Source organism: Gorilla gorilla, chromosome 12 (genome assembly GCF_029281585.2).
Source record: "Gorilla gorilla gorilla isolate KB3781 chromosome 12, NHGRI_mGorGor1-v2.1_pri, whole genome shotgun sequence".
Classification (NCBI taxonomy): domain Eukaryota; kingdom Metazoa; phylum Chordata; class Mammalia; order Primates; family Hominidae; genus Gorilla; species Gorilla gorilla.
The window spans coordinates 124,434,440-124,449,565 of record NC_073236.2 but is presented as its reverse complement, the minus strand read 5'-3'; the positions used below and the strand labels follow the sequence as shown (position 1 = coordinate 124,449,565).

The 15,126-nt window shown below is 37.9% G+C and overlaps 1 protein-coding gene across 3 annotated transcripts in view; it reads right to left on the bottom strand.

Moving 5' to 3' along the window:
• The window catches only part of NBAS (NBAS subunit of NRZ tethering complex), a 394,628-nt gene that overhangs the window by 298,560 nt on the left and 80,942 nt on the right, over positions 1 to 15,126 (bottom strand). For all 3 annotated transcript variants that reach the window (XM_004028860.5, XM_063696052.1, XM_063696053.1), the window contains exons 13-19: positions 11,865 to 11,928; positions 9,289 to 9,482; positions 7,656 to 7,913; positions 6,810 to 6,935; positions 1,972 to 2,123; positions 1,250 to 1,390; positions 915 to 993 (exon numbers count right to left, since the gene is read on the bottom strand). In XM_004028860.5, the coding sequence (XP_004028909.2) occupies positions 915 to 993; positions 1,250 to 1,390; positions 1,972 to 2,123; positions 6,810 to 6,935; positions 7,656 to 7,913; positions 9,289 to 9,482; positions 11,865 to 11,928 (1,014 nt within the window). The remainder of the gene's footprint in view (positions 1 to 914; positions 994 to 1,249; positions 1,391 to 1,971; positions 2,124 to 6,809; positions 6,936 to 7,655; positions 7,914 to 9,288; positions 9,483 to 11,864; positions 11,929 to 15,126) is intronic.

Here is a 15,126-nt window from a genome sequence, read left to right as displayed (position 1 = left end):
CCTAACCTACGTATATTTACTGAAATGTGGCTGACTTCCACTTACACTTTTAACAATATCTAAGTTGGTCTTAAACTACAGAGTGCTACTGAAATGCCCAACATGGGGACATCTATGTTTGTGTCCCTGAAGACCCAAATGTGAAGTATACTGTTTTTAAGCTCAAATAATCTAACTTCAGCCCTAATTAGGATCAAAGGTGAATCAACTAAATTCAACCCACTAACAAATAATTAAAATAGGCCAGGTGTAGTGGCTCACACCTGTAATCCTAGCACTTCGGGAGGCTGAGGCGGGTGGATTGCTTGAGTCTAGAAGTTCAAAACCAGACTGGGCAACATGGCAAAACCCTGTCTCTAAAAAAATGCAAAAATTAGCCATGTGTGGTGGCATGTGCCTATAGTTCCAGCTACTCAGGAGGCTAAGGGATGAGAATCACCTGAACCCAGGAGGCAGAGGTTGCGGTGAGCTGAGATCATGCCACTGCACTCCAGCCTGGAGAACAGAGTGAGATCCTATCTCAAAAAAAAAAAAAAATCACTAAAATAAAACAAGTCAGAAATATTCACATTAAAACCTAGTATATACTGAAATCTGGTATGGAAAAAAGTTATGTGCCATTATCTTAAAATCAAAATATAAAAGTAAATGAAAAAGATTATAAATCTAGAAAACACAAATGCACTGAAATAGCTAAGGCACTTCTATTCCCTAGTCTAACAAAACAACTTCTGGCTTTCACAATCTCTAATTTTTACCAAAACTAGTATATAAGAGAAACTGCTTCTATAAGAAATTGATTTTTCCCAGAAAAATAGTTCTAAAGACCAAGAATATCCGATATTAGGGCAGCCATAGCATTTATAATGACAGATCAAATGAACATAATTGGTTTGACAAAAATTATTCATTACCTCATATGTTGCAAGTCGATCTAAGTAGGTTAATAACTTCCGTCTACAACGGCAAAGTTCCTTTTGTTCCAGTGTCAACCTGTTTTGAATAACTATATTAGGCCACTTATATTTACACAGAATTATTTCTCTAGGAGTTATAATGAAAATGATTAATATTCCGTTGAGCCCAAAACTCATGAAACAGTTCAGAAAAGCACAAGGGTAAGATAATAGTAAGTACATTTGATCTAAGTTGCTAAAATAATTTGGACTAATTATTACTAGTAAGGAACACACTGAAATGATTAGTTATTTTAAAGAAACTATCAAATGAACAGTAACAACTCATTTACTTGGAAAAGTTCACTAATTTCAGTAGTTCTTGTCTCTTCTTGAGCTCCTTTTCCTTTTTATTCTTGGCAGGCTCTTCATCAGGTGGTGAAAGCTCTTCATAGGAGATACTGTCAATGTCTATTTCACCAGGTAATGTAAATCTGCAAGTATAAAAGAACAAATATATTTTCATCATTTTTAAAAACTTCATGTTGTGAAAAGCTTTCTCCTATTTTGACTGATTTAATTATTGATTTCCACAAAAACAGAAGAAAGTATTTGAAAAAAACTTTTGCCATTGTAAACAAAGTGATCATTCATTATATCCACAGATGGGCAAAAAGTCATCAGTAATTATCACAAATAGAAATCTAAAAATCAAGAAAATGAAAACTACTCAGGAAGAGATGTGGGGTTACATTCACTCAATGTAAAGCAGCCTATGCTGAAAATGTCCACAGAGTTTGCTATTTGAATCACTTCTACTTAAGGTCTTCAAATGGTAATAAGTGTCAGTCTCATTTTAATTATTTACTTCTCAGATATACTCTCATATTTATATTTTTTAAAAAGTTCCAAATGCCTGATGAGCAATGACTTCAGGTAAGAAAGTATTGATCAAAAGCAACTGCTTCAGTACAGAATAACTTAAATAAAGAAGAGTTTACCCAGTCCAATGTCTCAATACAAAAGTTTTCACAAAGTCATCTTTACTTTGCATCCAATTCTTTCTGTAACCAACCTGCCATCATCTGCTCCTTTCCCTATTGCTAAAAGAGCCTCCAGGTCTGTGCCTTTTAATCCATACTGAAGCAGTTCTTTTGCAGCATCCACATTTTCAGGAACTCTTTCCAAACACTCATGGAGAACCCAGGATCGCTTCTTTATTTTACTCTGGATATAAAGGAAGAAACAGAGGAATTACAGAATCCATGACATCTTACAACACATTACAACTGCCTTCAGAATTGTAAAGCTATACCTGATGTATTACAGCTAGTTAGGACCTTGGCCATAGGGAGCTGCTAGAGGAACTCAAGGGAAAAGCAGCCAGTTCCCTAATGGTGACTACAACTGGATGCGGGGAGTGTGAGTTGACCTGCTTGCTTTCTTCCTCTAATGAGCTATGCAGAAACAGAAAGCTCAGGACTCATTTTTGGAAATATAAAATGTTTCCTCCTAACTTTTATAAATGCCTTTGGTTTGCACCGTGGCTGTATAATAGAGTAGACAATAAGGCAGAAAGGCAAGATATATTCTGTCATAATTAATAAGCATGTTTAACTTTTAAACAAAACAAATGAGCCCATCAAATTTCTGTATTTATTTGACCATGAGATATATCCCAGGGTGTGAATAACTTGATCATAAAAAGTCATGATATGCTGTTTTTTGGAAAGATCAAAGTCCTTTTCCTCCCTCCCAACTGCTTCCTCCAACTCCATTCAAAATCTCTGACTTTCTTAGTCTTGCTAGTGGTCTATCAATTTTGCTGATCTTTTCAAAAAACCAGCTCCTGGATTCATTGATTTTTTGAAGGGTTTTTTGTGTCTCTATCTCCTTCAGTTCTGCTCTGATCTTAGTTATTTCTTGCCTTCTGCTAGCTTTTGAATGTGTTTGCTCTTATTTCTCTAGTTCTTTAAATTGTGATGTTAGGGTGTCAATTTCAGATCTCTCCTGCTTTCTCTTGTGGGCACTTAGTGCTATAAATTTCCCTCTACACACTGCTTTAAATGTGTCCCAGAGATTCTGGTATGTTGTGTCTTTGTTATTGTGGAAGACAGCGTGGCAATTCCTCAAGGATCTAGAACTAGAAATACCATTTGACCCAGCCATCCCATTACTGGGCATATACCCAAAGGATTATAAATCTTCCTACTATAAAGACATATGCACACGTATGTTTATAGCGACACTATTCACAATAGCAAAGACTTGGAACCAACCCAAATGTCCATCAATGATAGACTGGATTAAGAAAATGTGGCACATCTACACCATGGAATACTATGCAGCCATAAAAAAGGATAAGTTCACATCCTTTACAGGGACATAGATGAAGCTGGAAACCATCATTCTGAGCAAACTATCACAAGGACAGAAAACCAAACACCGCATGTCCTCACTCATAGGTGGGAATTGAACAATGAGAACACATGGACACAGGGTGGGGAACATCACACACCGGGGCCTGCTGGGGGGTGGCGGGAGGGGGGAGGGATAGCATTAGGAGATATGCCTAATGTAAATGACGAGTTAATGGGTGCAGCACACCACCATGGCACATGTATATATATGTAACAAACCTGCACGTTGTGCACATGTACCCTAGAACTTAAAGTAAAATAATAATTAAAAAATAAAAAATAAAAAAAAATCCCTGACTTGCCCTCTTCCTAGAAAGAGCTATTATGGTTATAAATTTTAATAAAGATTTGACTCATTCCCTAGGATCCTTTATATATTGCCTCACATCAGTTCTTTCTTCAAATGTCTCTTAATTCACTTTCCCTTTTCCACAGCTGCAGCCTCCATACCAGTCTAAATCATCAACACAAAACATCTAGCACACGGTAGGAGTCCCCTGCCCCAAGCAAGGTTTCCTACCTTCCTTCCACTCCAATTCTCTCTACACCATCTTCCTCTGCTTCCACAGTCAGAAATCCACAACAGTAGATAAATGCCTAAGTCATCAGAAGCTTTCCACATCCTCCTGAACTCAAATCAATATATCTTTTCAATCATATTTCCCAGTGTTCACTATTGTCAAATATCAGTGCCAGCAAACTGGTTGATGTACAGAGCTCATTTATCCACAAAATGTTTACTGGGCACCTATTGCACACCAGCCACTGAACTAGACATGGAAATACAGCAGTGAATAAAACAGATTTAGTCACTGGCCTCATAAATCATGCTCAGTGTCTTTTAATTTGTTCATACCATCTGTCCTGTTAAGAATGTCTTCCTCCCTTCTCATTCAAGAAGGCCTAATTTAAATCCTTCCAAATCCCTGCTCCAAACAGCTTCACTATATAAAACCTTCCATCTCTACCAGATCTATAATAATCACTATCTTCACTGGGTTTCTAGAGTTGTATCTGAAATCTACTTATATGGCCAGTTATTTTTAATATGGTGAACTCCCGTCTCTACTAAAAATACAAAAATTAGCCAGGTGTGGTGTCGCGTGCCTGTAGTCCCAAGCTACTCGGGGGGCTGAGGCGGGAGAATCACTTGAACCAGTGAGGCAGAAGCTGCAGTGAGCCGAGATCGCACCATTGCAATCCAGCCTGGGCAAAAAAAAGCAAAACTCTGTCTCAAAACAAAACAAAAAAAATCATAAGCTCCCTATGAGCAAAAGCCACATTTATGCCTGTCCTGTACCCCTTCACAGTCCCTAGCATAGTGCTCTTGCTCTTAACTGTCTATTTAACTAAACGAAATATTCCCCTCCCCAAAAAAGTACTTGCTTTGTCTCTCTTAACATCCCTCAACTCCTTCAGAGACAAAAACTGTCCTTTACTGTATCCCAGAAAAAGATATACATGAACTCATGAGCTCACTGTCTTAGATCACAAAACAAGAAAGAAAAATAATAAAGAATTAGTGTTTTGATTTTCTAAAGAAAATACAAGCAACTTTATCTTCCTCCGTTTCATTACCTCTCATGCTCTTTCACCTCTGATATCTTGCTTGTATTAATGTTAGGTTTATCATCCTGTTTGGCTGATGCATCATCTTCTTCCATACAACTTTTTCATGTTATATTTTTACTTTTAATTACTAACGTATAAAACTTTTAGGGAAATAATCATCATGAAATTTTCCCAGTGTTTCCTATAATCTTCCACAATGCAAAGGTATTTTCCTTTCTACATGTTAAGATCAGAAGTCCCAACCTTTTTAAAAGTATGCCATGAGTCTAACTATAATTCTTTCTTACAAAGATGCCAAAGGTTAAAACATATAGGCTTGCTATGAAATCACTGTGCCCCCCAAAATCCATATGTTGAAAAACTAATCCCCAGAGTGATTATGTTTGGAAATGAGACCTTTAGAAAGCAATTAGGTCATGAGAGTGGAGGCCCCATGATAGGATTGGTGTCCTCATAAGAGGAGGCAGGAGAGAGCCTTCTTCCTCTCTCTCTGCTGTCTGCCATATAAGGACACAGTAAGAAAGAAATCCATCTGCAAACCAGGAGAGTGCCCTCACCAGGAACGAAATTGGCTAACAGCTTGATTTTGCACTTCCCGGCCTCTAGAACTAAGAGAAATAAATTTCTGCTGTTGAAACCACATAGTCTGATATTTTTGTTGCAGCGGCTAAAACTAATTGAGACAAGACTATATTAACCTTAACTATGGGAGGCAGGTAACAGGAAGTATCCAATTTTGAGATTTAAGTTTTAAAAAGGCATATTTCGCAGTTTTCATATATGTTACCTATTTATTGCCTCTCAGCTCCACATTTCCCCTCAAAGCCAGCTCTGTGGTAGCATATCTCATTTGCGGTTGACACGATTTTAAGCTCTGGATACTGGAGGGCCACTGCAAAGGAAGAGGCTCTGCTTTCTAGTCCTGATGTGCTTTGGTTCTTTTCTTCTTGCTCCTATGGCTTGGCCACCAACAAGGCACGTGGGCGACATCAAGTGGCACTTACTTCCCCGCTTCCTCCCTCTGTTGACAACCTCCCACTGAGTTTCAGTGGCACTCTCGTGGGCAGATTGTTTTCTAGTGAATCACCCAGGCACCTGAGAGGGAAGCTTCCCAGACTGGAAGCTACAGTAAGGCTGCCTATAGGAGTAGACAGTTTTTTCTTGCCAGTCTTGGCCATGATTCCTTAATTATCTACCAGCCTTGAGCCACATGCATGCTGGTAGGGGTTTCCTGCTTCCTAGTCCCTGGGGTCTTCTAACCCCCAACCTCAGCTCACTGGCCCCCCCAGAAGCAGGAGTCCAGCTTTCCTATCCATCCCATATCTCCCTGACTGCCAACCTTGGCAACCGTGGACCAGCCCTGGCTCAAGGCAACCCAGAGAACTTCTCTTCCATCCTACATGCTGCAACCACTCCTGGTCCAATGGGTCTGAATCCCAGCCTAGGGGAGGGGCCTCCCTTCCAAGCTCATTCCCTTCATGGATATGTCCCTTCAGCCCTAGGGTAGTCCTTAGCGTTCTCTTCACATCCTTTATAGTTCATCTCTGGTTACTAGAAAATAATTCTCCATATTGTAAATTTCCCTGTTTAAATTACTGTGTGATTTCTGGCATCTGACTAGCTCTTGACTAATGCAGGTAAAGAGAAGTGATTGTGGTACAGGAAAGAAAACGTTAGGCCGAGACCAAGTAGTTAGCTGGTTTATCTGTGAATATTTGTTCACATGTATTCAGCATCAAAGTCCAGTTGCAGGGGCAATAAAATCTAACAAAAAGACCATTTTTCCAGCTGAGAAAATTGTACCTCATTGGCTGTATTATAGAAAAGTCAGCAATGTAAAGTACTCTAAAATGAAGCCCTATAAACAAAAGATATTACATGAATATACATTTTACCACATTACCAAAATATTTAAACATACCAAATAATTCTGAATTGAAGCAACGTTGACCGCTGACTTCCTCCACTGCCTCTGATATACAAGGTCAGTATCCAGGCCGTAGGTATGAGCCAAGGACAAGGCTTCCTCATACTCTTCACTTTCAATCTTCACATAAAAAACACGAGGACAGGAATGTTACATGACTGAATTATCCACAGGGTCCTGATGATGATACAATGAATGATGATAATCCCTTGGACTTATCCAGCATGTCACTAATTCCTGTGCATTGTGGCACCAGAAGGTCACAGATATTTTGAGGAGCAGAAAGATCTCGTGTTTCTTTCAGCACTTCAACAGAAAGATGAGAGACAAAAGGTGCAAAGCTCTCGTTTTAGAGTAAAACAGTGGCAAAACCAAGACAACCATGGAACAACCCGGCTTCTAGTCCAGAGCTCCTACCACGACATTGCAAGAACAGCACAAATCATGTGAACACACAGTGCTGGTCACCTCGGCTTCCCAAGCAAGCCCTGGACTAGAAAGCAAGTCTGAATTTCTTCCTTCGCCCTCTGTAGATAGCTGATTTAAACACAGATAAAGGGAGAGCTGAAGGCCACATGAAGGGTAGCAAAGAAATGAGCTAAGCCACCAAGTGGATAATCAGTCTAAGTGAATTCAATTTTTATCCATGGTTTTGATTTTGATTATTTAGGTACAAAGATTAGCATTATTTTAAAAAGCTTTATAGAACTGATATTTTTAACATGTCAATGATCCAACATCCCTCTTGAAATTTTCTCCTTTATTAAAAAATTAACTTTTTCTCAATAAAAGAAAAGCTTGATGACTTCAAACTTGGGTAGTAATATGCTACTCTCTCACCTTCCTCTGATAAAGTTCCTCTGGTGTCGTGGAGCGCAAACTCACAAGGCGGTAGTTTTTAGTAATGGTTCGTGAGCGTTTCCGTGGTGGTGCAAATCGCTCCATTTCAGTCACTAAGTAAAGGCCCTGTTTTATATAACCAAAGTAGCGAGCCTTGGCAGATATTTCATGATCAGAATCAGAATCCTCTTCTCCTTCATCTTCTTCTCCAGCCCTAGTCTCCAAACGAGATCGTTTGGGGGCAAGTTTAATCTCACACTAAATTGAAAAAGGAGATTTGAAGTTAATAGTAAGGAAATAAGAGTAACTTTTTAGAATTAATGAAAGAAAATATATTTCTAAATCTACTCTGGTTTGATTCATTAAATCAGCTATGTGATCAAGATTAACAATGGAACTCAAAGGAACCTTACAGCAAGCATTATATACATCAGAAATATGCACATACATTATCAGCTCAAATCTCCTAAACTAAAGCCTGTTTTCTTCTTCTTCTTCTTCTTCTTCTTCTTCTTCTTCTTTGAGATGGAGCCTCCTCTGTCACTCAGGCTGGAATGCAGTGGCGTGATCTCAGCTTACCACAACCTCGGCCTCCCAGGTTCAGACAATTCTCCTGCCTCAGCCTCCCGAGTAGCTCGGATTACAGGCATCCGCCACCACGCCCAGCCAATTTTTGTATTTTTACTAGAGATGGGGTTTCACCATGTTGGCCAGGCTGGTCACAAATTCCTGACCTTAATTGATCCATCCGCCTTGGCCTCCCAAAGTGCTGGGATTAGAGGTGTGAGCCGCAGAGCCCAGCCTAAAGCCTGTTTTAATAACAGGTCATTAATACGGTCTTGTACATATAATTATCAGGTCTTGTACCTGATAATTTGATGATTTGTTTTTGTCTCTTTAGAGAATGAACATAAAGGTACTTACATTTGTTTTACCAAGAATAGCTCTCCCTCACCCGCTTATAAAGATGTCTAACAGCTTTGCTAAGTTCTGAGTCTGAAAGCCTGGCTGTTAAAGATAACTTTCATTCCAGACTTAACAGAGCTGGCTTAGATTTTAAGCCATAGTTTTCTTTAAGGAACATCTTTAGATTCCATAACAAACTTCAGAGTAAAAAATATGTCAATCTGCATTGCTGAAGTGAAAGCTATTAAAGGTTGTTACCCTTGAAAGGCTTAAAATAAAATTTTTAAATGACCAAAAGATAACTTTAAAGAACTAGCCTCTATTTTCAAGTCTTTTGTCATAACAAACAAGTTTCCTTACTAAAAGAATCAAAAACTTTGTAAGTTGCCATGCTTTTTGGAAATGGGTTAAAGAGTATTTTTCTTAGGTACTGATACCATTCTACATTTTTAAATGACTAATCGAGGGAGGAAAAAAATATATCATTTCAGTGAAAAAGAACTACTTTATACAGAGCAAAATGACAACAAATTTTCTTCATTATCTTAAATTGCAAATTTTTTTATTCACTAAAAAATGGATTTTTTATACTGCAACCATTACCTGATTCCAATCACGGATTTTTGTTTTTAAAGAAAAGATAATAAGACAACTCAAATAAAAACCAGATATTTAAATTTTTGGTTAAATATGTAACTATTCTCAAACAAACAGGAAAAAGCCTTACCTCCAAACTTAAAAATCCCCCATCATGGGTAGCAGTGACTTGAGGTGATGGTTCAAACCATTCACAGGATTTTCCCAGTAAATTCTTCAAAGTTTTCACGGATGAAACAGTTAGAGCACCAGAGCATCGAGCTAAAGTCACTGCACTGTCTGCCCACCAATTGACATCTATCAGTGGGTAAAAGGACTCTTTATCTAAGAAGGGAAAAACAAATCAATACAAATGCATCGCTAATGTGGTTTAAATTCAAGATATTTAGTATAATAATCAATTTTAAAACAAAATTTATCTACATTATTTGGGCCCTAATGGTATGTTAAATAATAAGAAAAAATAAAATGTAAGTCATTCTCAAAATTTTACTCTATGAGGTATAAAATGTTAATTCCCTTGACAAATTGAGTGCCAACAATTTGTCAGTCTAGGTCTAAAATTCTAAGGATACAAAGGCAAATAAACTGAGGTCTTTCATTTCAAGAATACACTCAGGAGAGAGATGTGTCACCACTTTCAACCTAAGTTGAAAGGCAGGTGTCTACCAGGTGTGCATACATGAAGGTCATATAACGTTTTGAAAAATGTACATATACCACTTTCAGACAAACACTGAGAAATACACCCTTTAGAAAAATATAAGACAGATATGTAACAGTTTCCAGTGCTGATTTCCTCTTAAACTTGTAACTAATCAGAAAGGGAAAAAAAAAAAATTTGTGGCTAGCAAAGAATCTTTAGAAATGAAAATGAATTATGGGCCGGGCACAGTGGTTCACACCTGTAATCCCAGCACTTTGGGAGGCTGAGGTGGGCAGATCACAAGGTCAGGAGTTCGAGACCAGCCTGGCCAATATGGTGAAACCCCATCTCTATTAAAAATACAAAAATTAGCCAGGCATGGTGGCGCATGCCTGTAGTTCCAACTACTGGGGAGACTGGAGAATCACTTGAACCCGGGAGATGGAGGTTGCGGTGAGCCTAGATGGTGCCACTACACTCCAGCCTAGGCGACAGAGCGAGACTCTGTCCAAAAAACAAAAAGAAAAAAAGAAAATGAATTATGGTTCACCAAACTAAGGCATTCAAAAGGCAATGCCATATTTATTATAATTTTACTGTACATTTTTTTGAATATCACCTGTTATACAAAACATATGATATGGTTTAAAGGTAAAAGTAAACCATAAATTTAACAACATATTTAAACATTACACTAAGAAGAGAGAGATTTTAAATATGGAGTTCAGAACCATGAGACTAACTCATTGTTTTAATGAAAATAAAAAGCATTAACAACACTTTTTTCCCATGTAAGCCTAAGGCAATCCATGTAAATAAGAAATTTCAAGAAAATGTGAAAAGCAGAGTTCCTGGGGCTTATCACTAAGTGTAAAGTAGAAAGAAAGAGGAGCAAATCACTAAAATCAGATTCTAATTTCTGCTTTGACAAAGTAGTACTTTTCCTCAAAAATATGTCTGGATGAATATTTTGGATGATTATTTAAAGCGAATAATCCAAAGCATGGAACCTGATGCATAATATTAATCAATATTTTTAATCTTCTTTAAATGTGAACTAAAAGCTTTTTTTTTTTTTTTTTTGAGACGAACTCTCGCTCTGTCGCCCAGGCTGGAGTGCAGTGCCGCGATCTCGGCTCACTGCAACCTCTGCCTCCCAGGCTAAAGTGATTCTCCTGCCTCAGCCTCCCGAGTATCTGGGATTACAGGTGTGCACCACCATGCCTGGCTAATTTTTTATTTCCAGTAGAGACAGGGTTTAACCATGTTGGCCAGGCTGGTCTTGAACTCCTGACCTCGGGTGATCCACCTGCCTTGGCCTCCCAAAATGCAGGCATGAGCCACCACGCCCGGCATAAAAGCATATTGTAATAACAGAGCCTGAACCTTATAACTATCACTGATTTTACTGAAGACACTTAAAAATTCATCACGGGTTTAACTTAGAAAGTTTCACCTAAAGAAAAATAACACATAGTCAAAAACTAAAAGTAAAAAAATCTCAAAAGCAACCCCTACAGGATTTTAAAATATCTGTTTCAATCTAGCAATCAAATGACAATTATTACTTTTATTTAAATGTAAATCTTGATTTTTTTTCTACTTATAAAAGCAATATATGCTCATTGTAAAAAAGAAAAATTTTCTTTAAAACGTGGAAATGTATGCAAAGACAAAGAAAGCCCCACCAGCCTAACCCTAATTACCCCCAACCTGCGAGATAAATTTTCTCAGTGTTTCTTCTTTGATAAAGCTTGATCTCACCCAAGGGCATCTGAAAAGGAGCACGCTTCTAAGCATTGAACTCAGTGTACCATCTCAATGCTGGCTCCTGGCAGGAGAGCCATGCTGCATACATATCTTAGGCTCTGACCTAGCTTTTAGGAAAGCCTGACCATCAGAAAACTGGATCTGTTGCCTTGATCCAACTCTATGAAATCTTGATGTTTCTTCCAAAGTGCAGCAAAAGTATCTAGAGACTTTTTATATCATCCAAAGAGAATCTTGTATAATAATAGGAGTATCTTAAGGTTTCAATTATCACATTTCATAGAACTCACCTTTGATTTTTTTTCTCTTCTCAGTAGAGAGCCTCCAATCAGGATTAAGGTCATCATAGCCTGGCTAAATATGAAAATAATGACTTCCTGAGTCAACTATGTAAGAAAATTATAAGAAAATCATCAAGAACTGTGGACTTTTTCAAATAAAGAGATGACGCTTTCCCTTGATCTCTCAATTACAACAAACTGAAATCTATTTATTGCCATGATAGTCTGGAAAAGCAATTGTTCTTACACTTAAAATGTGCACATGTACATATTATGACTTGATTTATGAAGAATACAGCATGCATATGAACAACAGGATAGCAAGTATACAATCAATACATATGAAAGCAAAATACACTAAGAATTCATTCTATACACATGCACACATGTGATGAATAAACACTGGCCTGGATACAGATCTTATCCCAGCCACTTATAAACTGAGCAACCCCGCCAGGCTTTAATTTTCAAAGCTTTGAGACTTGACTAGGCAACCTCCATGTTACCTCCTAGTCCTTTTTATGACTAAGAATTTACCAGGTAAAAAAAATATAACCATGCAGTCCTTCCTAAAAATGAATCCATTCACACTGTAATCTTACGGCAATATGGTGTCATGCTCATCTTTGAGAATATAACAGCACATTGATATCTCTCAAATATCAATTTGAGAATAAGCCATTACCTGACGACCTCTTGGCTTAGTGTTCCCTTCTTAGTCTCTGGAATTACAATAGTATGGGCAAAGAGTAAAAAAACAGTTGGGGTGCTTATTTGAAATCTGAAATCTAAAAAAAGTGTTGCTATACTTAAGTCAAAAAACTGTGCTTTTTCATCTAATGCAACAAAATACACACATGTTTACTATCAATTTTTCAGTGGCTCACACTTCAGAGCTATTTCTTTCCACAGCCTGGAAGAACTTCCTATTCTCCACTATTATGGTAAATCACTCAGAGCAGACCCTGAGAACAGAAGACACGGTCTTAAACTTAATCAGAAAAAAAAATTACCATAAAAGCCTACTTGTATACCAAGGGGAAGAAATGGAGTGTCCTGGTTTACTTAATCATAAGAAAAGATGACTAAGTTTCGAAAAATCATTTAAAAGAATAAGATACATATTATTGAAAACAGTCAACTAAACTGAAACTTTATTTGGTCATTTTAAAGCACCTGACAATTTTTCAATGCCTCCAAATCATGAGTACTACATACTCCAACCACACGCATGCCACCATGTATTTACGTGGCACATGTACCTTCCTACTTACATTTTGGAGTACACAAGGGAAATACGGAGTAAAAAACCTTAAGCCCCTCAAAGAACAACAATTATGATTCAGCCTTGGGTACATTTAAGGACATACAGATCAAAAGGAAATTTGACAAGAAATCTTAAGGAAGTTTTAAAAATAAATAACTCTCACTTGAGAATTCAAAGTGTGCATGTCTTTGTCAAAGCTAATGATAAGAAGGAGCACCACGAATAAGCACTAGAACCAGGGTCTGCAGTCACCTTGGGACTAGACTCTTCCCTGCACACTGCTTAAATAATGGGCAGCTCCTGTCAATTTGACGTTAAACACAAGGTGAAGATGTGTTCTTCTGCATCCAGAACTCTGTCATACTCATCCCTGTATTCCCAGATCCATCACAGTGCCCACCTGTCATAGCAGCTAAATGTCAAATAAGTAAATCAATCAACCAAATTTTAAGTCACTGAATTCTAATTACAATTCAATTCTAACATCTAAGCTATAGGAAAATTATCTGATATAGTACTAGGCTTCCTACACACTCCCAAAAGTGTGATTTCTTCTATTTAGTGAAAACATACTGGGGCCAGGCATGGTGGCTCACGCCTGTAATCCCAGAACTTTGGAAGGCCAAGGCAGAAGAGCTGCTTGAGGCTAGCAGTTTGAGACTAGCTGGGTGATAATAGCAAGACCTCATCTCCCCAAAAAATAAAAATAATTAGCCAGGCACAGTGGCACACTTCTGTAGCCTCAGCTACTCAAGAGGCTGAGGTACAAAGATCAACTGAGCTCAGGAGTTCAAGGCTGCAGTAAGCTATGATCACACCACCGCACTCCAGCCTGGGCAACAAAGCAAGACTCTATCTCTAAAAAAATGAAAATAAATAAATGCTGAGACAAAAGGGAAAAAAAACCGATATTGCAGTCCCAAAACTCAAGCACACAGAGAGCTAATAAATTAATATAAATTAATATAATCCAAGATCACATTTGTTAACTACACAAAGAGAGGTATAGATAAAAGGTATAGGGGCCTTCAAAGGATGAACAGAGAATTTTGGGCATGGGTTTAAGAAAGATGAAGGAAATTCAAGAGGTACAAAGAAAGTTTTATGGTGGTATACTTTTAAGACTGGATAAGACTTGGATGTGGAAAATGAATAAAGGAAAACATTCCAGTCTGAAAGCATAATGTGAACAAAAATACAGAGTCAGGAAAATACAAAGTTTATTCAGGGAAAAAAAGTAGAACAGTTTAATAAGTCCAGGTCAGCAGGTTTTAATTATCTTGATTTTTGTTTGTTTGGGGTTTTTAGGGGGGATGTTAATGATATCCTTTTTTATTGAGGTGATCTTAACATAATGTAAAATTAACCATTTTTAAATGAACAATTCAGGGGCACTTAGTGCATTTACCATGTTGTGTGACCATCACATCTATCCACTTCCAAAACATTTCTATCACTGCAAAGCAAAACCACTAACCCATTATGCAGTTACTCCCTTTTCCTCTTCCCCTGGACCCCAGGAACCACCAATCTGCTTTCTATCTGTATGGATTTACCTATTCTGGATATTTCATATAAATGCAACCATAAAATATGTGACCTTTTGTGTCTAGCATCTTTCACTTAGTATAATATTCTCAAAGTCCTTCCACCATTGTAGCGCATATCAGCACTTCGTTCCTTTTTATGGCTGAGTCATATTCTATTGTATGGATATACCACAGTTTGTTTCTCCATATATCCGTTAATGGACATCTGCATTGTTTCCACCTTTTAGCTGTTGTAAACACTGCTGCTATGAATATGTAGGTGCATGTATTTGAGTACCTGAAGTGTGAGCCATAGAAAATTTGATAATAAGCATGTATGTGCACTGAAGCTAGCCTCAACTTACCATCCTTCCACCCCAGGGCCTCTATGCGTGAGGAGACTCAGGATCAGACCATGCATCACCACATCTGATACACACTGTAAACTGGTGCTCCGTGGACAGGATCACCAAAC